General features: G+C 34.4%; 1 protein-coding gene across 13 annotated transcripts in view; it reads left to right on the top strand.

Moving 5' to 3' along the window:
• Nucleotides 1-23746, top strand: part of TMEM161B (transmembrane protein 161B) — a 73390-nt gene that overhangs the window by 24829 nt on the left and 24815 nt on the right. For 3 of the 13 annotated variants that reach the window (XM_009208735.4, XM_009208734.4, XM_021939539.2), the window contains exons 1-5: nt 2843-2947; nt 6117-6261; nt 15434-15517; nt 18049-18146; nt 22833-22989. In XM_009208735.4, the coding sequence (XP_009206999.1) occupies nt 2941-2947; nt 6117-6261; nt 15434-15517; nt 18049-18146; nt 22833-22989 (491 nt within the window). In that variant the 5' untranslated portion in view covers nt 2843-2940. The other 10 variants (XM_021939544.2, XM_003899908.5, XM_021939546.2 and 7 more) reach the window with 7 other exon arrangements.

The following is a 23746-nucleotide window of genomic DNA, read 5'->3' as shown; positions in this document are numbered from 1 at the left end:
AATATCACAGATGCTGGTGAGGTTATGGAGATAAGGAATCACTTATACACTGCTGGTGGAAATGTAATTTAGTTCAGCCATTGTGCAAAGCAGTTTGGCGACTTCTCAAATAACTTAAAACAGATTACCATTTGACCCAGCAATCCCATTTTTGGATATACATTCAAAGGACTGTAAATCATTCTACTGTAAACACACATGCATGCGTATGTTCATTGCAGCACTGTTCACAATAGTGAAGACATGAAATCAACCTAATGCCCATCAATGGTAGACTAGATAAAGAAAATGTGGTGTTAAATACATATATACCATCGAATACTATGCAACCTTTAAAAGAATGGGATCATGTCCATTGAAGCAACATGGATGGAGTTTGAGGCCTTTATCCTGAGCAAACTTACGCAAAAACAGAAAACCAAATACTACATATTCTCGTTTATAAGTGAGAGCTAAACACTGAGTTTACATTAACACAAAGAAGGGAACAACATATACTAGGGCCTACTTGAGGATGGAGGATAGGAGGAAGGTGATGATTGAAAAACTACCTATCAGGTACTATGCTCATTACCTAGGTAATGGAATAATTTGTACCCCAAACCACTGTGACATGCAATTTACCTGTATAACAAACCTGCACATATACCCCTGAACCTAAAATAAAAGTTAAATAAATAAATAAAATGGTCCTGTTTAAGAACCATTTTTAATTTCTTTTTTGAGAACTGTCTGGACATATTTTTTTCTTTTTTAAATTAGGCAATTGATCTTTGACTATAATTTATAATCTCTATAATATCCAATAAGTAAATTTATCTCTTTGTGATGAGTTATACTTTTCCCCAGTTAATGTTTTTACATTGTTTATATTATAGTTTCTTCATGTAGAAATTTTATTTTATTTTTTCAACTTGTTTTGGTCTTCTTTATCATTTAGGAGACTGCTGTCTCTTTTTGAAAGTCTTTATTCTTGACATCGTAAGAAAAATTTTGTCTTCTAGTAGTGATAATAACAATGACAATAAAAACAAATAGTACTAACATAACTCTGTACCGGGCACAGTTTCTAACCTCAGCTTGATGAAGTAGATGGAATTTCTAACTCCATTTTATAGAAGGGGAACTAGACTTGCAGAATGTTTAATTAAATAACATGTCCAAAGTCATATAGCTAATAGGTGATGGAGACCAGCTTATAACTGAGGCAGTTTGGGTTCAGAATCCATTTTCTTAAACCAATAGGCCATACTGTTTTTTCTTCTTAAATTTTTTAACATTTTTAAGTGCTTTTTTGGTATATTAGGTTTGAGGTAGGAATTCAACTTTGTTTTTGGAGTGCTTGGCTAGAGGAGGAGCCAGCAAAGGGGAGGGTAAAGGATCGATCATCAATGTAGTAATAAAGCAAGGAACGTGGTGTACCATGAAGTATACTACTGAGATTTAAGTTGAGGAAAAATAATTTGTCAAGATGGAGTGATCTTCCTTTATGGTATATGTTTCAGTGGAATATGCTGAAGTAGAAGTCAGATGGATACTGTGTGGGAGATAGGAGAAAATGGAAACAGTGAGAACAAGTCTTGAAAAGTGGCTGTGAATATGAGGTTGAGAGAAGGCTGTCAAACAGGGGGAAATTATTGTTATTCTTTAGAAAAAAATGAAAGAGACTTACAGGTGTTACACAATGCTGATAGGAAGCATTCAAAATAGAAAAGAGATTAAAGAAGATAGAGGAAGACTATTCAATGGCAGAAGTTCCTGAAAATCAAAGAGAGTGGGCTCTAAAGCATAGATACAGAGATTTGCTTTCTATAGAAGATGCTCTATTATTTCTGGGGTATAAGAAAAGACAGATGTAGATACAAGTGACTTTGTGAGCTTATTGGTGGGAAGTGAGAGAGTTCCCATTTGATTGTATCTGTTTTTCCTGTAAAGTAGATGTCCTCTACCGAGTGGAGAGTTAGACGTTTGAAGGGAGTTGGAGGGGTGAGGAGAGGAAAGAAGGTTCAAATTAGCCATCATGGAGAATATGGGAGGGATTGATGAGAGTAAACTAAGATAAATTGTTGGACATTAAGACTCATTCACTGGAAGTGGGTGGTAACAGCATGAGTTCAGTTTTATTAGTGACTTTCAGGCCAGTTCTGCCATCACATTTGGTACAGTTAATGGTTTATGATCACTACTACCTAGGATTAAAAACAGGCATATTACTTTTAAAGCTTGTCAAGCTAATGTTTTTAGTGTGTTGAGTAAATTGGAGAAGGATGAAGAAATCACTTTCCACTTCATTTTGATATCCTTAATTTATGCAGAACATTTCTTGAGAATAGATTATAGATGTGTATGCTAATTCATTTTAAGTTTATATTAAACTATGTGATCTTGAATACCTAATTGCCAGAATTTAACAGTTGTCCCTCAGTATCCACAGGGAATTTATCCCAGGACCACCCCATACCAAAATCTGAGGATGCTCAAGTCCCTTATATAAAATGACATAGTATTTGCATATAACCTATGCACTTCCTCCTCTATACTTGAAATCATCTCTAGATTACTTATAATACCTAATACAATGTAAATGCTATGTTAATAGTTATACTCTGTTTTTAAAATTTGTAATATATTTTTAATTGTATTATTTTTTACTGTATTTTTTTCCTGCATATTTTTGATCTGCAGTTGTGGAGCCTGCAGATATGGAGGGCTGAGAGTAATGTATTTTAATAGTAAACTCATTTTTCTTAAAATGTAATTTTCAAAATGTACAGAAAGTTTTCCAGCAATGTTCCCAAATCCAAATTCACTCATTATTAAAATTGTTTGTTTTTTTTACACAGGGTGTGATAGGTATACAGCTGGTTGTTACCATGGTGATGGCCAGTGTCATGCAGAAGATTATACCTCACTATTCTCTTGCTCGATGGCTACTCTGTAATGGCAGGTAAGGCAAGGATAGGCTGATTTCACCTGGCACTTTCAATCTCTAGTTTACCAAACTGATTAACTTCCTAGTTACTGTTTCTAAAAGTATAACAAAGGGAAGTCAGAAGAAAAATCTAGCTTTCTTGTTTCTCTTAAAAAATTATTATTATTTTTTTCTGTGGAGACAAGACCTTGCTATGTTGCCCACGCTATTCTTCAACTCCTGGCCTCAAGCGATCCTCACACCTCAGCTTCCCAAAGTTCTGGGATTGTCTCGCTCTAGCTTTCTTATTACTCTTAGTTTGAGATATTTTTAGTTTATCTGTTTAGCACAAAGGTAATAGGGTCGTGGACAAGAATTCAGTCCTCTCACCGCTGCCTTTTTTTTTTCTCTGTCTGTGGGCACTGAAAACACCACATATTTTTCTAATTACCTTAAAAAAAAATTTGGTCAACAAGGGGGTGAGAAATTGTAAATCCAAGTGCTTAAATATTTTTACCATTGTTCAAAGAAAATATTGAAAGCATATATTCTATTGGTGACTCAGTCCAGAATTTATTATAATACAGATGTTAGGAGGTCTCAGTTTTACTGCAAAGAATTTTAAACTGTTTAATTTAGCAAGGAAGGGGATGAAGTTGTGTTGTGGGATTTTAATTTTGTCTACTACACTATAAGCTCACAATCCCTACTCCTTCCACAAAGGAGCTAAGTAGACTTGCTGAAACATGTACCTCCCACCCCCCAAAAAATTAGATTTAAAAACTATAGATATAGATACAGTGGGGCAAAATCAAAGAAAGTCTGCACACAGAAAAACATGCCAAAATCCTGTGTAATTGTGAAAGGTAAGTGATAAATTTGGTACCATGACTATTTACTTCAATTATTCATTTCAGTTAAATAACCAAATTTTGTTACTGCTGTGTATGTCCATTTTCTTTTGGTTAGGCCTATTAAAGTTAGAAAAAAATGGATACCTGTCCTAGTAATGATTTTATGTTCTACATGACAAATACACTTTTCATTCAGGGTCTTCCCATTTACAAAGCTTAAATTTCCTTCACAGAATTTATTTTCTGTTTTAAATTATTTATATTCTTCTCTATGCTTTCTACTTTTTCCATATTGATGTTTAATATTGAAAAATATTATTCAGACTGCTTTAAAATTTGTTTGGAACAATGTGATACACAGGTGTGTGTATGTATAATGAATGTGTGAGAGCGGTTCACAAATGCACATTTTTAGGAGAAAAATAAATAATGACTAAAGTTTTGGTGAAGTGTAAAATAAGTGAAAATCAATAATCTTTAACTATTTTTTTTTTTAACCGTGTAGGCTTAATATGCCTGTGCTATCTTGTTTACTGATTTCACTTATCTAAACCTTTTTCGAAGACCAGGAAAAGATAAACATCAGCTGGGCAAATTATCATTAATTTGAAGTAAAAAGGGTCTCAGGAAACTACATAACGTACATTAAGGTAGCTTATTTTCTCCTGAGAATTGTGTGTTTCTAAACTATGTTTATGATGTAATGTCACTTCCATATCTCCTTTGTCTGTAAAGACCTTGACAATTTTGTCCCATTTTAGTGTATGTGCATTTTCATCTTGTTACATATTCTACTTTCCATCTATTTCTGTAAAATTTATTCTCACTAGTGAAAACTAAAGCCTGAGACATCAAAAACCTGATTATCTTTATTAATATTGGAAGATTTATATTTAAAATCTTTTTCTGATAAGAATGTTTCATAAGTATACATAGATAATTTGAGGGTAAGCTCAGCCTTTAAAAAGCAACACGAAATTGGTTTTCTTTGTGATCTTGACTTGCTTTTGTAAATAGATTAACTTTTATGTTAATTAATGGTGCCTTTAATGCCATATCAGGGTCTAAGGATATCGAGACAGTCTAGTAATGGTTACTTTTCTGCTACAGGTAGTTTCATTTCCTCTCAATTTTTTTTTTTTTTTTAAGATTATTTACCTTTTTTAATGTTAAATCCTGAAATTTTGAGGTCATGTTGTCATTTATCTCAATTGAATAAAATTATTGATTTTATCCTTTTGGCATAATTATTGTTTTATGAGCCTTTTGTAATATATAATGATTCTGTTTTAACAGAAAAAAACCTAAAATTATAAATTGAATTGCCTATGTAAAAATATTACTGATCAGAAATGACAGTTTGCATTTTAAATCATATGATGCAGTTGGGTTGATAAATCTGAGAGCATTCTTTAGGGTCCATAAATGCTTAAAGGAATTAAAGGAATTTAAGGAGAGGATCATGATTTTTTTTTTTTTACAACGATGAATAGTGTAGGATGGCTTCGGAGTGACTATGTTGAATAGGCTGGCTTGGGAGTGATTATATAGAATAGAACTATTTAAAAGAACTATTCAAGTAAATAGATGTGTAGATAACAGAGATTAATCATGAGTATGACAGAAGAAATTTGTTTCTGTATACATCATGTTAATATTCATTTTTTCCATTGGTATCCTAAATTGTAAATAAATGTTCTTTTTTTTTAGTTATGGCTTCTCTTTTGGTGTCAAATAATCTGTCCCTGTCTCTCATTGACCGGCCAATCGTGGATCAAAAATATTCAGAAAAAAAATACAAATTTAAGTTTAAAAAAACACTATAAAAACTATTTATATAGCATCTACGTTGTATTAGGTATTATAAGAAACCTAGATATTATTTAATGTATAAAGGAGAATATATAGTTTATATGCAAATAAAAACTTTCATTATATAAGGAGTTTTAGCATCTTTGGATTTTGGTGTCCTGGAAGGGGTGTTGTGGGTATTGGATGGTCCCCCACCTACCCTCAATTTCCCTCAGATACCTGGGGACAGTTGTATGTTGACTTAATGAGTAAGCCATTTTCCTTGATAAAATAAGCAATTATACTTGATGGAATAAGCAGCTTTTACTTACAAATTAGCAGTTTGTTGATTTTTAATATTAAAAAATTGACTTATTTTCTAGCTCTTGTTAAATAACACATATTGCTATTAGTATTTTTTTAGACTGTTCTCTTAAACTTTTTTTTTTAAAGAAACTGTGTATAGTCTTTAGTCTGGTTTAACTCCGTTAATATTATCCTTATAATTGTTTAAAACTTCTTTATACTGATACAATTTTTAAATGTTTTGTTTCATTTAGATCTGTTCATTGAGCTAGGGAGACGTGGTGATATGTTGCAGCTTCCAAAATCTCAGTGTTATAAAATTAATGAAAGTTTCTCAGTTTCTTCAGACACGAAGCAGGGTCAAATGGGGAATCAGAAAGGGATTGGGCAGCTCTCCAGGTAGGTCCTTCACAAAATGATGACTCAAGGGCTCAGCTATCCTCTGAGCTGTCCTTCTTCCCTTATGGCTCCTCTGTTCCCCCTGCTACCTTAGACTCCCCTGCTAGATTGCTGTGCCAGTTGGTGAGTGAAGAGAGAGTAAGCTGTGGATCTTTCAGGATATTCTAAAGTGTCAAACTTAGAAGTAGATACATCATTTTTGCCCACATTGCATAGGTTGGGGCCCTGTGACTAGTTCTGGCCAAAGTGCTGGGGAGGCTGGGAAATAATACTTATGATATAAAAAACAAGATTGGTGAGTACCTAGTTGCTTTCTGCCATAGGTGATATCTCCATTTTTACAAATGACAAAACAAGTTTTAAATGATTTACTCAGTTTCACACACTGATAAATGAAACTGAAAGTCTGATTCACAGTCTAGTATTTATGTGATTTATGGCTGCTCATCAGTTCCACATCTTGTCCTGGAGCTGTCATACTTGAACAGAGTTTTAAATTTGGTCAGGGAGACAAATACAACTTTTTTACAATCACTGTGACTTTTGTTGGCAGTTCACAGGGTAATTTATTTAAATTATTTTCCTTTTCTATTTTGTTTTTCGAGCCATACTTTGTCTTTTAGAATATATCCTTCAGGTTATAAGTAGTATGCACTTCACTTGCTATATTCTTATGGATTCTTCACGACAACATAATCAGCTTTTATTTAAAGTAAATTAAAAGGCACATCAGCATTTGATTACCAAAAGCATGCTAAGTATTAAGTAGAGTTTAAGAACCTAATGCCCTCACACTATCTCTTTCTCTTTCCTTCCTAAAAGGGAATAAAAATCCTAAGAAGTTGCTTCTCTGTTGTGAACTGCTTTCCCTCATATAAGGAACACTTGTTCTAACAGTTGGTCATATCAGTTAAAGACGTTCTTATCATGTCCCACATACCACTGATTTGTAGCCAGAGTATTCACTACTTTGTATTGTAATAAAAGTTCCTTTTTGTTTTGAAGTTTGCTTGGCCCCTCTTTTCTTGGAGAGGTAAGTGTTAGGTTATATTCTTTGTACATTTGAATAGTGGGTTTTGCATGAGGAGTAGGATACTGCTTTTTCTCTGTGATAGCTTCCTTGCTGAACCTGCTTTCTGTTTTTTCTAATTGCTTAGTTCAAACCTCATGCATTTTTCTCTACCCCTTTATCTTCCTAAAACTACTTTGGTCTGCTGTTTCCCTTCATAAGTCCCTCACTGAAAATATATTATGGTCAGATTTATTCTGATTTTTGTCTCATCCCATATCGATTAAAGAGGGTGTTACATTACCTTCATATTCAATTGCTCAATTGCTCTAATTCTTTGTGCCTGTTCTTTATTGCATGTTGCCTGATCCAGTAATCTGCAAGTTCCCTTTGGTGAGAGAAACCTACTATTCAAATGCACAGTAGGTGGGACCTATGACCTAAGGGAAAGGTTTAAACCTTCAGCTAGCACCCTTATGGAATGCCTGAGTCCTTGCTCTCCTCGCCTTAGCTTTTCCAACTTCCAGTTCCAGAATGTTCATGATATTCTATCAAAATTTCCAACAAGTGTATATAATGTGTATAACAAATAGTATTTTAGCTACTTATGCTGAAAGATTGTCTAGCTTTTAAGTGGTATTTGTTTTCGCTTAAGCCTCCCCGCCACTGGTCAAAATTATAGAGATTTAGAATGGAGACTAAAACTGTCATTAGTGACTGTTTTAGTAGGTTAGGGCTGCTGTTACAAAGTACCATAGACTGGGTGGCTTATCAACAGCAGAAATGTATTTCTCAGTTCTGGAGGCTGGAAGTCTGAGGTCAGCATGCTAGTATGGTCAGGTTCTGGTAAGGACCCTGTCTCAGGTTGCAGACTGCTTTTTGTATCATCACCTGGTGGAAAGAGAACAAGCTAGTTCTCTGACCTCCTTTTAAAAGGGCAGTAATCCTATTAATGAGGGCTCCACTCTCATGAACTAGTAACTCCTGAAAGTTCCCACCTCCAAATATCAAATTGGGGGTTAGATTTCAACACAAAAATTTGGGGGGGTGGGGACCATAAACATTCAGCAGTGACCTATGTTGTATATCATGAAATAGAGTTTTATATGATTATGTGTTAAAGCTTATTTAGCTTGCGCTATTAAAACTATGCTTTTCTGTGTTTGCTCACATTTAGGTTTCTATTTTAAATTTCTAAAAGTTTTATTTTTTCAAATTTCTAAAACACTATAAATGCTACTTAAATTTTAAAAATAAAGTCTAGGTCAGGACATTATTTTCTGCTACATATTTTTTCAGTGGTGTTGAACTGTTTTAGTATGAGTTGTAGTCTGATAATGTTTTACATTAGAGGTTTATGTAAGAATGATCATTGAAAAATTATTTTAATTATTTAGTAGAGTACAATATCAGATTGGCTTTATTATCAGAGTCACTGCAGATAATCTGAGCATAAGTGAAAAAAGCCACCAAGTAGCCAAGGTAAAAGCTATGTACTGAAAAGTTGTATATGTAACTTAAATATGAGAGACTTATTTATTTTAGAGACAGGATCTTGCTGTGTTGCCCAGGCTGGTTTCAGATCCTAGGCTCAAGCAATCCTCCTGCCTTAGCCTCCCAAAGTGCTGGGATTACAAGTGTGAGCCACCACACCCAACTGAGTTTTTAAGTGAGATTCTGTTAATACTTACTCTCTATTTTCTAAGAAATATATATTTTTCCCGTTTCAAAAACAGTACATATCTATAATGTGGAAAAATATAGTAAATTGATAAGTAAAATTAAAAGGCAATGAACTATATTCCCGTCATTCAAAGACAGTCACTTTGTAAATTTTTTTGTATTTCTAATTGTTTCTGTTCATATTTTCCCCTCATGCTTGTGATATATTTTATGTCTAATTTTACATCATGTTCTTTGCTTAACATATTATCATAAAGCATTTTTCTCTAATTGTATTTTTGTGACCATTGACTTGCTGCATTCTAATGACTTTTATATCTGTATCTGTCTTCCAAGCCCATATTAGAAAGGCACGCATAGTGCAGCAGTTGCAAGCAGGCAGTCATTTTACTGAGATAGACATACCACCTAATAGCAAAGGAAAAGACTGGAAATTGAGACCAGAATACAAAGTGTAGTAGCTGGGAACCATAACATATGGAATCAAACTGTATATGCAGCACTGACTGCTAAAGAAAATTGTGAAACTGTACTTCTGGATTTTACTTGGAATCTATGATCACAGACCTTAGATGGCTGCTTTATACTGCCTGACAGAGTTTGTATGCTGTACTTCTCAGACAACGTTTTCAACCTAAATCCTTTCTCTCGAAAACTTAAGCATCCCTACCTCAGCCTCACCCTAAGCTCTTGAAACCAGAGCCCATCACTCTCATCTGTATACTACCAAACCACAACTCTGGTTAAATGTGCAGCCCGTCTTCTTTATCTTTAAATTTGTAAAATATATTTTATCACCTGCTCCATTTCAGTTAGATTATTCCTGTTACCACACACACTTTTTTTTTTTAAAAAGTTCTCCCATTTAAAGTAACAACAACAAATAAAGAAGTCACAGCTCTACCTCTCTCCTCCTTAAAAAACGAAGCCCCTCCATATCCATTTCTTGGTTTTTGGCCATTGCTTTATTTCCCTTTGTAGCCAAATTTGTTCATATGTTGTCTACATAAACTTTACTTTTTCACTTTCTCAGTAACTAGTGTTACACTATCTTTTAGTTCCTTTTTAGTTGGTTTTATTAATCCCTATGGATTTAGATACCACAATTATATAATCACCTCAAATTATCTCTGAACTACAGATTCTAATATGCAGTTGCCCTCTTGTCATTTTTACTTGATGTCTCATGGGTACTTAAAACTCAGCATTTTTAAGTTCGTGATTTCTTCCTGATCTCTTCCATATCAGAAAATGTACCATCATCTTCAAATCAGAAATGTAGATATTATCCTTTATTACTTACTTTTGTTCACTCTCTACCTTTAGTCCATCAGCAAGACCTGTTGATTCACTGCCCTTGTCTCCTTCTAATTAACAGAACAATGAAAGGGATCTTAAAATGTGAATTGAATTATTTATCTACATTGCTTTGAGACCATTATTTAGCGTAAAATCTAAAGTCCATACTATGACCTATTAGCCTTTGCATGATCTGTTCCCGTCTTACCTCTTCAGCCCCCTCTTATGTTTCTCCTTGAAGCTCTTGCCTCATTGGCTTTTAGTTACTGCAATGTCTTATGTTCTTTCATGTCTCTGTGCTTTTGGACTTGGTGTTCTCTGCCTGGAATGCTCTTCCTCTGTTTTCTCATTCTTAAGGTTGCTGGTTAAATGTCTCAGAGAAGTTCGTCCTCACCTAATATCTAAGGCTGTCTCTCACATTTTCACCACTTGTTTCATTCTTTCATGTGGGATTAAAATTTATTTTTCACTATTCAATTGATTAAATTTTACCCCCCAACTGGAATATAACCATCAAAAAGGCAAGGGCTTTGGCTTTAATTGGTTGTGATTGTATCTCCTCTGCCTAGCAGAGTATCTGAATACAGAAAATTCTCCCTAAGTGACTGATAAATGAATGAATGGGTAGGTGAGTTACAGACTAGAAGTGACCCTAAAAGTATCACGCATCCTTAGATTCCAACTTTGAACAATAATTCTCACTAATAACGATAACCCTGAGTTATTCCATAGGAAATGTAATAAATCTAAGCCATTTTAGAGAAATGAGTTTACAAAATAAGATTTAACAAGTATGAGTATATTTAAAAAGAAAATGTGTCTTAAGGCTGGGCGCGGTGGCTCACACCTGTAATCCCAGCACTTTGGGAGGCCAAGGTGAGCAGGTCACGAGGTCAGGAGATTGAGACCATCCTGGCTAATATGGTGAAACCCCATCTCTACTAAAAATACAAAACATTAGCCAGGCGTGGTGGTGGGCGCCTGCAGTCCCAGCCACTCAGGAGGCTGAGGCAGGAGAATGGCATGAACCTGGAAGGCGGAGCTTGCAGTGAGCCGAGATCACGCCGCTGTACTCCAGCATGGACAACAGAGCGAGACTCTGTCTCAAAAAAAAAAAAGGTAGAGAATGTGTCTTAAAATATTTCATTACTATAGGGCTCTAAATAAAACCTAATTTTTCCTATGCTGAGAGTTCTTTCACTAATTACTATTTCTCAGAGCTGAACAACTGATTTTAATCTTTATACATGAGTTATTCTGGATCATGTTCTTTTATATGAGTTATTTCTTATAAGTGTTCTTCTAAATGTTATGCACTCATCCTCATTATTTGTGGATTTTGTTTTGGGATTTGCCTACTTGCTAAAATGTATTTGTAATTCCAAAATCAGTGTTTTTGTGGTCATTCATGGACATAGACGGTGATGAAAAATTTGAGTGGTCTGTACGTGCATGCTCCTGGTTGAGGTCTAACAAGGCAACAGTCTGCCTTATTGTTTTGGCTGTCATACTGTAAACAAATCTCTTTTTTATGATCTGTTTAGGGCCACATTTTTTTTACAATTTTGCTTTTCATTGGTGATCTTGCTGTTTAAAATGACCCCCAAGCATAGTGCTGGTGGTAGTGTCTAGTATTCCTAAGCACAAGAAGGCTGCCTTATGGAAAAAAATTGCTGGAATGACGCACAGAACTCAAAAAAAATGCTATACTTAATGATTACTAGTATTAGATAAGCTTTGCTCAGGGATGAATTATGCTTTTGGCTGTGAATTCAATGTTAGCGAATCAATGATATATATTAAATAAGATATATTTAAACAGAAACACACATAAAACAAGCTTGGGTATTGATCAGTTTATGAAAATGTTATGACCGGAAGCTCACAGGAACCTAACCCTGTATTTGCCCTAGGAGCAATGGTTCAGTGTTTGTGGCGACTTTATAAAACATAACTACCACGAATAATGAGAATCAATTCTGTAAGTTAAAATTCTGGACTTCAGTATAAATTCAGGAAGTGCCTCCTTACCTGTTTATTGTAATTTAGGGACTTTTAGATTGGGATATATATATTTTTTATCTTAAATTCATTAAGCAAAGAACTGAATTCATTTTGGTTCAGTTATCCTTTTTGAGCACTTACTATATGCCAATAACTACTAGCTTTGAAGTATACAAAAAGCAAGAAAGCCGTAAAATCTTTTATCCAAGAATCTTTCACTTAGGGTAACATTCCATTTTAATTTTAATCCAACTTACCTGAAACCACCTGGATATGCTACGCTTGTATTCTGACAGTAATTACCTGGAGTTAGTACAAATCTCACAGGTTAAAGGCCAAGTTCTCCATAAGACTGCCCCTACTTCAGATACCAGCTTCAAGTTTTCAGGGTACCCAGGCCACCTGCACTTCTGACTTATTAGTAGGTTACAAATCTGAGGATTCCCATGATCCCCTCAGGTCCAGTAATCTGCTAGAATGATTCATAGAACTTAGGAAACTGCTTTATCTATTATTACAGTTTTATTTAAAGGAAGCACATAGGGTTAGGTCTGGGAAAGAGCAGAGTTTCCATGCCCTTTCTTTCCCTCTGGAGTCTGAGGATGTCACCCTCTGGGCATACCAATGTGTTAACCAACAGGAAGTTCCTCTGAGCTTTGATGTCCAGAGTTTTTTTGAGTTTCATTATATAGGTACAATTTTAAGTCATTGATACAGAATTGATTTCAATGATCCAACTCAATTTCCAGGACCCATCCCTGGAGGTCAAGTTCCTGAAAGTCCTGACCCTCTAATCTTGTGCTTGGTGTTTCTGATAATCAGCTCCATCCTGCAGCTATCTGGGGCCCGCCTTGACCTACCTCATTAGCATAACAGAGATACTTCTACCACTCTTGTGTTTATAAGGACTTTTAAAATTCCGTGTCAAGAACTGGGGACAAAGAGCAGATGTATTTTTTTTATTATACCACAAGAAGACTGCTTGTAAACACTAAGAGATAAATTAAGAGTTTGCCAAGTAGGGAAATAGGTGTTTACAAGGAGAGAAGAATATATACAGAAAGCACCAAGGGATGAAAGAATTTGTGAGGAAGAAAATGTCACTTCGTCAAGCCAGAAAGTGTCACCTTCAAATGAAAATGGTTGAAGGTGAACCTGGGAAAGTAGGCATCGGTCAGATCATGAAAGGCTGTAGAAGCAAGAGATAATGCATGACTCCCATACAGATGTGGGCCTTGTAATATATGTTTTAATGGAAAATTTCAAGTATGCAAGGAGTAGATACAATGATGAATTCCTGTGTACTCATCACAGTTAATAGCTGGTGGTCAAACTTGTTTCATCTGTACTTACCCCACTTTACATTTCAGTGTATGTATCAAAAATAATGAGTTTTTTAAAATTACCACAATCTCATTATCGTACCTAAACTTTTTTAATAATAATTTTTTAATATCATCAAATATTCAGTCAGTACTCAGATTGCCAATTCTACAGTTGTTGGGTTTTTTGTGTGTTTTTTTGTTTTTGTTTTTGTTTGAGATAGGGTCTTACTTTGTTGCCCAGAGTGGAGGGCGGGGGCACAATGATGGCTCATTGCAGCCTTGACCTCTCAGGCTCAAGCAGTCCTCCTACCTCATCCTCTCCCCCGACCACAGGTGCATGCCACCAGGCCTGGCTAATTTTTTAATGTTTTATAGAAGTAGGGTCTCACTGTGTTGCCCAGGTTGGTCTCAAACTCCTGGCTTCAGACAATCCTGCAGCCTTCTAAAGTTCTGGAATTACCAGTATGAGCCACCACGCCTGGCCTGCAGTGTTCTTAAAACAGCAAATCAAAGAGACCGTGTGCCATGACTAATGTTTGTAATCCCAGCATTTTGGAAAGCTGAGGAGGGAGGATCCTTTGAAGCAAGGAGTTTGCGACTCCTCTGGGCAACCAAGTGAGTCCCTATCTCTATTTGGGGGGGGGGGGGGGGGGGGTAACAGCAATTGGGAAATTTCAAATTTAAAAATTCTAGATTTTTGTAATTGAAGAATTGGGGGGTCTAGCATACTAGATGGATTTCTTCCTCTATAATAGGGCCTTTGTCAAAGTTTTTGCCTAGCTGCCTTATTCATTGCTTTTCTCTGTGAGGAGCCTTGGAAGTGATTTAAACAGACATGGGTCTTGATAAGATTTGTATTATGGAAAATAAGTAAAGGTGGTCCACCTTTCTATAAGGTGAAAAAACAAGAAAACAATAACTAGAGGTAAGCTCAGATGGATTTGATGAGTAATGTGTCCACAGGAAGGCAGGGAGGATACCAGTGAGAGAATTTTGCAGTAGTCAGATGTTCAGAGGAAGATACACTGAAGTAAGGTCTCTGCAGTAGGGCAGAGTTGAGAATTTTAAGAGATGAGAAACAGAATTAATAATAACATGTGGAGAGGGCACATTGAAAATAAGATATAAATATCAAATTTAAGTGATTGGTAGATAGTTGGTACGACTAGGAAAGCCATGAAATTCAGGATGAGCCACTTGGTGCTTGGGAGGGAATAACTGTTTAGTTTGGATCTTGAGTATTCACTTCAGATTAAAGTATTTTGACTGTGGTAGAGAGGAATACAACCAGTTGTTGGATCCTTACCTGAGGAAGGTTAGATATAGCTAAAAGTAAAGTGTTTTGTGATACAATGATTTTCTCTAATTATTCTACACGTAAAGTTTGAGAATTCTCGAACTAAATTAAAAAAGCAAAAGAAAGGAAAGACTACCTGTAAACACGAGAGTTCATTCAAACAACTCTCTTTTTAAGATAATTCTCAGTTCCTTCAAATGAGGGATTAGTAGAGAATTAATGTGCTCCTGCCCACTTGACTACAGACTTCACTTCATTTACTTTTAATAATAAGCTTGTATAATCTTAATATGTATTAATACATTGTCATTTGTAAGAAATATAAATACAAATGGCATTGCTGGACCTGGCATCTAGTAAGTGGTTGGTAAGTGTCTGCTGGATGTTTATCTAAACCCTTTTAAAGTTTAAGAGATAGTATTTGTTTCAGATTACAGTTTTCACCTGATATTTCTCGACAGTGTCTTCACAAATATAAAACTTAATAAATATAGGATAAAGAATAATTCTGGTGATTTTAAGCGCTTTATTTAAAAGGATTCTTTTTTTGCTTAGTTTGAGGTGGTATCAACATCCTACAGAAGAAGAATTAAGAATTCTTGCAGGGAAACAGCAAAAAGGGAAAAGCAAAAAAGATAGGTAAGTTATACTGAGCTTGTAAAGTGTTAAATATTTAACACAATTTATATAAATATATTTTATGCTTTGAGTAAAGAAACATACCAATTATGTTGTAAGTAGTTGATAAATTTGAGATCAAAACCCATGAAAATCTAATCTGTAGTAATATATACACACAAAATAGTGATTATTTTACTCAAGAATGGTTAACTTTATTCTTTGTTTAAATCATGAAAACAATATAGCCATCATACTAAAGAAAATGTAGTTGGGGTTGATTGGGGAGAGACTTATAACCCGTATCTTTATCCTACAATTCATCAAAGATGTCAGTTGGTTTGGGTTATTTTCCAGTTTTTGCTGCTACTGTGTATTATGACATTGGGGAAATTAACCTGCTCTTGGCCTCAGTTTCCTCATTTTAAAATTAAAAGGGATGGACAATATAACTATGTAGGTGCCATCAGCTCTTGAATGTTCTTTTCATGTTTAAAGTTCATGAAGAGAACTGCCTACTAATAAACCTCACAGAACAGACCATAGTAGCCTCATCTGTGAGATGGAAAGAGTAAACAAAACAATGTTTTGAATAATCCTTCCAACTTTAAAATTTTATATCTCTATTTAAATAGAATTCTTAGGGAGAGTGCATATTAATTACCTCTCTGAATGGACCGTAGTTTTCTCAACTGGGGATCCAAGAGGACGTCTTAGGTCCCCTGTGACTCTGAAATCATGATTGATTGACAACAAATTATAACCATGTTTCTCATGTATATCATAAAAATGCTAACCTAGCCTAATACATTTATAGAAGCTAAAAAATAATTAAACATTAATGATTATTTGGCATGAAATTGGAAATTTGAAAAGACTGTCTTTTTAAATCTTACTACCATCCTTTTTCACTTATCATTACAAATATACCTGGAAGCTCATTGGAATATTAATAGTAAACCTTCCTTCTTTTTAGTCCAGTAGTTAAGTTCTTTAATAAAATAGTCCTTCCTAACATTATAGTTTCCAGAGCACTTTTATACACAGTTCTACTTAATCCACAAAAAAAACCAAGAGTGTTAGCTAATAATTTAATTTACTCTTTATTAATGAGAAGCTATTGATCAGAGATATTAAATGAGTTGCCCAAGTTCACATAACTAGTAAGGTTACGTACTGGTAACCAGGATTTGAATCCAGGTTAGTTTTTAGTTTCTGTTTCTTTTTAACTATTCCACTTCCACCTATTTATAGCTACCATGTTCAACATTTATAAAATTTAGTTATGTAGAAAGAGTCTCACTCTGTCAGTCAGGCCAAAGTGCAGTGGCAGAAATCTGGCTCATCATGGCTTCAACCTCCTAGGCTCAAATGATCTTCCCACCTCAGCCTCCCAAGTAGCTGGGACCAGATGCATGCAACACCATGCCCAGCTAGTTTTTTAAAAAAAAATTTGTAGACACAGGGTCTCCTAGTGTTACCCAGGCTGGTCTCCCTGAGATTAAGCAGTCCTCCCGCCTCGATCTTCCTGGCCTCTCAAAGTGTTGAATTACAGGTGTGAGCCACTGCACCTGGCCTGAATCCTTATTATAATGCCTTGTAATGAATAATTATGTTCTAGAGTAATTTTTAATAGGTTGAACATGCCTTATAGTTACAAAAAGATACATTAACGTTGCTGTCTTATTCCTAGTAACAAGAATTATTTTTTGGTTTATTGACATGAAATTATTTTTTCCTGAGGCTTCCCAGTTTTTTATTCAAGGATAAATGCAAAGTTGTTTTTCAGTATTGAGATTAATAGTATTAAAACTTAGTTGAAGCTGGCCATGGGGGTGTGTACCTGTAGTCCCAGCTACTCAGAGGCTGAAGCAGGAAAATTGTTTGAGCCCAGGAATTTTGAGTCCAGCCTGGGCAACTGTGTGTCTAAAGAAATACATAAAATAATAAATTGAAACCTTAGTTTATTACTTTCTATATGTTTGTCTTTAAAAATTAAATTTGGAAATCATACAGATACACCAGAAGAATTTGTTTTCCTTCATCTGTGATTTTGAGTAAAAACTATTGCAAGTTAGTCTTTCATGTTTCTGAATTTCTCATACACATAAATCTTAATATAATTCTTCAACTCTGATTTGCATATGGTTCCGGGTCTGTTTATATGTATGTATGTGTGTGTGTTTATACACGTCACTTCAAGGAGAAGTGTACTTTGTCTTCATTTGCATTTACTCTTGTGCTTAAAGAAAAAAGAGAGTAGGAGAAATGGGTGTGAAATGCTAAGCTAGAAAAAAAGGTTTTGTTGCAGTAACTAATTTAGGTAATTATTTCCCTGGTAATCTGTATATTCACATGATAATTTACATTCAAATTTTATAGTACCCTTTTTAAAACTACCTTTGAGTACCTTACATCCTTATTGATGAAATATTAGGAATTCTGCCTTTACACTGTGAAATTTAAAACTTCATTTGTAATTAGTTTGAAACAAGCACTTGGATAACAGTGTAGGTAACTTGTTTTTTATGTCACTTGTCTGATTTTTATAGGAAATATAATGGTCACATTGAAAGTAAGCCATTAACCATTCCAAAGGATATTGACCTTCATCTAGAAACAAAATCAGTTACAGAAGTGGATACTTTAGGTAAGGGAAATCTTGGTAAAATGTTCTATGAATCTCAGTTTTATATTACGGTAGTGAAAGTACTTTCATTTTAATCATTAAGTCCATTATACAGAATAAGGAATCTTTCTAAGAACTTAGATGCTCAAATGACTTCATTTGAATTGAATTTCTTTTTTTGTTCACCTAACTTGTATTATTTTTCCTATTTTCGGAAGAGGCTAACTTACACAAGTTTATTATGCAGTTTCTGTTTATTAGATTGAGATCACAGTCAATTTTTATTATCTAGAATTCTAGACTTCCTTTTACTCTTTGTTTCAGCCTGCCCTTTTCTAATGTGGCTTGCAAAACTGCATTTGAAATGTCTGGCCATGATCAGCCCAGGGGTTGGGGTGCCTACTTTTATGCAGTTGAAAAATCGAATACAACTTTTTACTGCTCGTGAACCTAATTACTAACAGCCTACTCCTGACCAGAAGATTTACCAATAACATAAAAAATCAACACATATTTTTTGTGTTATATGTATTATATACTGTATTATAACAATAAAGTAAGCTAGAGAAAAGAAAATGTTATTAAGAAAATCATAAGGGAGAAAAAATATATTTCCTCTTAAGTGGAAGTGGATCATCATAAAAGTCTTCATCACTGTGATATTCACTTTCAGTAGGCCGAGGAGGAGAAGGAAGAGGAGGGGTTGGTCTTGCTGGTCAGAGGTGGCAGAGGTGAAAGAGAATCTGCATATAAGTAGATGTGCACAGTTCAAACTGTATTGTTCCAACTGTATTTCTATTGATTTACCCATATTTAGAGTAATTCAATTCTCACATATATTAGAAAGGAAAATGGTTTTAGAATAATGAACTGAATTAGAAATCAGAAAAATTTACTTATTCAGGATTTACTTTCATCCATTTGTTATTTCCAAATAGGTCATTTAGTTTTCCTCCTATAAATTATAGAACTGTAGTGTCTCAATTATTGTAATTATATAAAGACTACGATGATTCTAGTTTAAAATGATATTAATATGAAATTATTTGAATCTTAGAAGGAAGAGGCATCTAAGGTGATATAATTTAAAACACTGGTTTTTAAACTTTGGGATATATCAAAATCACTTGATGAGTTCTTTGAAATGGATTCTCTACTCCCATCCTTGAAGATTCAGTAAATGTAGAGTAGGTTTTGAGAATTTACATTTTTAAAAGTGCTCCAAGTGATTTTGATTTTTGACTAGGTTTGAGAACCACTGGTTTATGTGATAAATGAAATGATGCGTGTTTTTTAAAAATAATTCTGATAATGTCAAATAAGGTGTCATTATGTAATTTGACCCTTCTTGGGTTAAATCATACCACCATCAAAAAATCTTAAGAGGTCTAGCATCTCAAATAGTATTATTTTATGATACAAGGTGGCTTCGAAATACATGAAGGTTTATTATTACATCTGTAAAGGTTGTATGTGTATGTAAAGCATGTCCTAGAACTAAAAAATATCAGTGAAGAGCAATATAAATCACTTGTCTAATATCATTTAGACTCTTTTTTTTTTTTTTTGAGACGGATTGCTCTGTCACCCAGGCTGGAGTGCAGTGGCGTGATCTCGGCTCACTGCAAGCTGCACCTCCCAGGTTTATGCCATTCTCCTGCCTCAGCCTCCCGAGTAGCTGGGACTACAGGTGCCCGCCACCACGCCCAGCTAATTTTTTTGTATTTTTTAGTGGAGACGGGGTTTCACCATGTTAGCCAGGATGGTCTCAATCTCCTGACCTCGTGATCTGCCCACCTCAGCCTCTCAAAGTGCTAGGATTACAGGCGTGAGCCACCGCGCCGGACCCATTTAGACTTTTAAGACTGGTTATGTCTTCCTCTTTTTTCTTTTTAACTATTTTACATTCAATATTTAAAACATTTAAAGACACTTTGACTTTTTGATTAGTAGTTGTCACATATGTTTCACTACTCCTAAATGTGCTTACTTGTATAAAATGTTCATAGATACGTATAAGTACAATAATATATAAACGTTCTTCCTGATTTTTAGTAGTTTTGACATTTTTACAGATAATGTTTATTGAATAATTTGTCAGCTAGCTTTAATAAGATCTTAAAATTGTTGAGTATCAGACATTGTTATAATATTTTACTTGTATTACCCCATCCTCACAATTCTGAAGTAGGTAACTGTTATCAGTTTTTGTTTTTGTTTTTTTAATTCATTAGGAAGAAGAGTTAAATAACTTGGACAGGGTTACACACTGAATGTGGTACAGCCACTCAATGAGAACTAGGCTATTTTTATGAACTAAAAAAAAAAAAAAAAAAAAAAAGAATTTAGGGTATTGTAGCTTTAGCATGTAGTTTATGGAGTATTTGGTTTCACTTTTAGGATTTTTAGAACTAGTCGCAAATGATACTCGTTTATCAACTGGTCATGTAATATTAAGAGCATTTCCAGTTAACCAGAATAGCAGGGAGATGTTCATATATGTTTGTAAGTTTTCTTAGTCATTTGTGAATGCATGTTGTATATGTGTGTTTAGGTGAAAGTACAGGGTTTTCTGTCTTCTTTTGACTTCAATATTTTATTAAAAGGCATATATATAATTGTATTATGGATTACACAAAGAATGTAACACGAGTTAAATAGCCAAGAATATATATAATTTGTACTTTCATGGAATGTATATATTATTGATGTCCCAATAATTATCATAAAAGTCTATCTTAATTTGTATTAACTATGTATTATAAGAACCTCTTAAAGAACATTAGAACTTTTGAATGTCACTTCACTGTTTGCTATGAGTGAGTTCCATGGAGGAAGTCCCTATGAGTATGGGTAGGTTTGGAGAATTAGAATGCTTATTTAAATTATTGATAATAAAACTGAAAACTTTAAATGGATTTTGGTCTGTCCTTTCCATCCACTTCCCGACCTCCTTCCAGATAGAAAGCTCAGTATGGGTGATTTTTTTTTTTTTTTTTCTTAGCAGGAGGAAAGGATTGAGGGTAAGCATCCTGTAACTACATCAGGATCTTTCAGGCTTATGTTCAGAAGCTGTAGGTAAATCGCAATAGAAGACCTAAAGCAGGGCTGTGGTTCATACCTGTAATCCCACCTCTTTTAGAGGCTGAGGTGGGAGGATGGCTTGAGCCCAAGAGTTTGAGAACAGCCTGGGCAATATAGTGAAACCATGTCTGTACAAAAAATTTAAAAATTAGCCAAGTTTGATGGTGTGCATCTGTAGTCTCAGCTACTAGGAAAGCTGAGGTGGGAAGATTGTTTGAGCCCCAGAAACTGAAGCTGCAGTGAGCTATGATCACACCGCTGCACTCTCAGAAAACCTAAAGCAGTTAACCTAAAAGTTAAAGTACATTGAAGTAGATTAAGAGTGTTACAATAACTTGATGCAAATTTAAAAATCATAAAAGGATTTTGGATTATTAAAATGTTATGTTCATCTTATAGAAATGGTATAAAATTTGGTTAGTTTTGATACTACTTTTAATAGGTCTTACTGTATGTGATATTTTCAAAATACTTTTTCTATAAGAATGTTGTATTTTCAAGTGTAATTGTATTATATTTTATCACTAAAAACTATCCAAAGCAATGCAGATCATTTTATTATGTGCCATAAGAACATCTGAATTGATGGTTATATACGTGATTTACTTCCACATTTTTAGGAGGCCTTCTAAAAAATGATGTTGATGTTTTGGACTACACTCTGGTAGAAGTAAACCAGAATACCTATGCCAACTGAGATGCAAAGGGTGATGGAATTATATTTACTTTCAAAGAATGTTAATTTCAATGTAAACTCTTAAGAATGGAATAGTTTGTTGAAAGGGTATGGTTTTATGGAAAATTAACAGACATTTTATAAACTTTTCTTGCAGAACAAAATAGGGTATAAGAGTTATATTTAGTTCATTATTTTTCTTGAGACAGAGTCTTGCTCTGTCATTCAGGTTGGAGTGCCGTGGCGTGAACTCAGCTCACTGCAACCTCCGCCTCCCAGGTTCAAGCTCTTCTACCTCGGCCTCCCAAGTAGCTGGGACTACAGGTGCCTGCCACAACGCCCAGCTAATTTTTGTATTTTTAGTAAAAACGGGGCTTTGCCGTGTTGGCCAGGCTAGTTTCGAACTCCTGACCTCAGGTTATCCGCCTGCGTTGGCCTCCCAAAGTGCTGGGATTACCGGCGTGAGCCACCGTGTCCGGCCTTGTTTATTATTTTAATCTGTAGTATTTCATAGAATTACTAGTTTACAATTAGTACAGCCAATAATTGTAACATAAAGTTTAACTCTTACTTCACAGAAGTGAACAGTATAACTAAATTGTTGTGTTCCAGACTAAGTTGTTTTCTGAAGTGAAGGTATTTAAAATAAAACACTTATAATTTCTGTAAAAAATAGCTAATCAGTTAATACCAATAAATTTGCAATCATACTTTACCAACAACTTAAATAACTTTGGTAATCTTTTAAGGTTTATTTTAATTTGTGAGGTATTAAAATTTAGTTTTGGATGCTAACATCCTCATTCTATTTCCTGCATTTTTAGATTCATATATTTGTAAATCTTACATTGCAAATGAACAAATAAAGTCTAGCATATTTTAATTATAAATAAGTCCTCATAAGTTATTTATGAAAATTTAAGTGAAACTTTTTTTTTTTTCCCCAGCATTGCATTACTTTCCAGAATACCAGTGGCTGGTGGATTTCACAGTGGCTGCTACAGTTGTGTATCTAGTAACTGAAGTCTACTACAATTTTATGAAGCCTACACAGGAAATGAATATCAGCTTAGTCTGGTGCCTGCTTGTTTTGTCTTTTGCAATGTATCCTTCAAAACATCATTAATATTAATTTATTTTGCAGATAACACCATTAGGTCTCATCTCTGATTTGAGAAAGATTTTATGTTATTAGATAACTTTTCTTTATTGAAATCTTTTTTATGTAATTGAAAATATTTTCAAAGTAATAGAGTTAAATAATTTAAAAAGCTAAATGTAAGAAAAATGCTAGTGCCCAGCTTTTCCTTTTTATCCAAGTTTAATGTCACAGAGACAGCCACGTTCACCCCTTTTTGGCATTTATTTTAGGAATTCCTTCCTTGTGTTTAAATATTATGTGATAATGGTACTATTTATGTATTACTGCACCTTTCTACCTCTTCTCTTTTCTTCCCTTCTTTCATTCTCCCAAAATAGTTAGAGATAACATTTTATTAAATTTATAGTCAGTTTTACCATGTTATGCCTATGAAAATATTATTTACAGCTGGACATTATAGTGTATTATTACTACTATAAATAATTTTTTATTTTTGTAATTGTGGAAACTATAAACTCTTCCACAGAATTGGTAGAACCTCAGTAGTTCAGATACTTCATTTCTGGTTTTTTTTTTTTTCTCATAGAAATATCCTCCTGGAGCCCTCAGTTTTCTAAACTTCAGTATAACTAATATCCTGTGACTTTCTTCACTGTCTTCCAAAAATTCCCTCTACCCCTTTCTGGATCTCATGATTTCCTCTTCCTTGGTTTATTCTTTTTTTTTTTTTTTTTTTTTTTTTGCAGAGCACATTCTCCT

Source organism: Papio anubis, chromosome 5, assembly GCF_008728515.1.
Source record: "Papio anubis isolate 15944 chromosome 5, Panubis1.0, whole genome shotgun sequence".
In the NCBI taxonomy this organism is placed as follows: Eukaryota; Metazoa; Chordata; class Mammalia; order Primates; family Cercopithecidae; genus Papio; species Papio anubis.
This window is presented reverse-complemented; position numbering and strand designations above follow the sequence as displayed.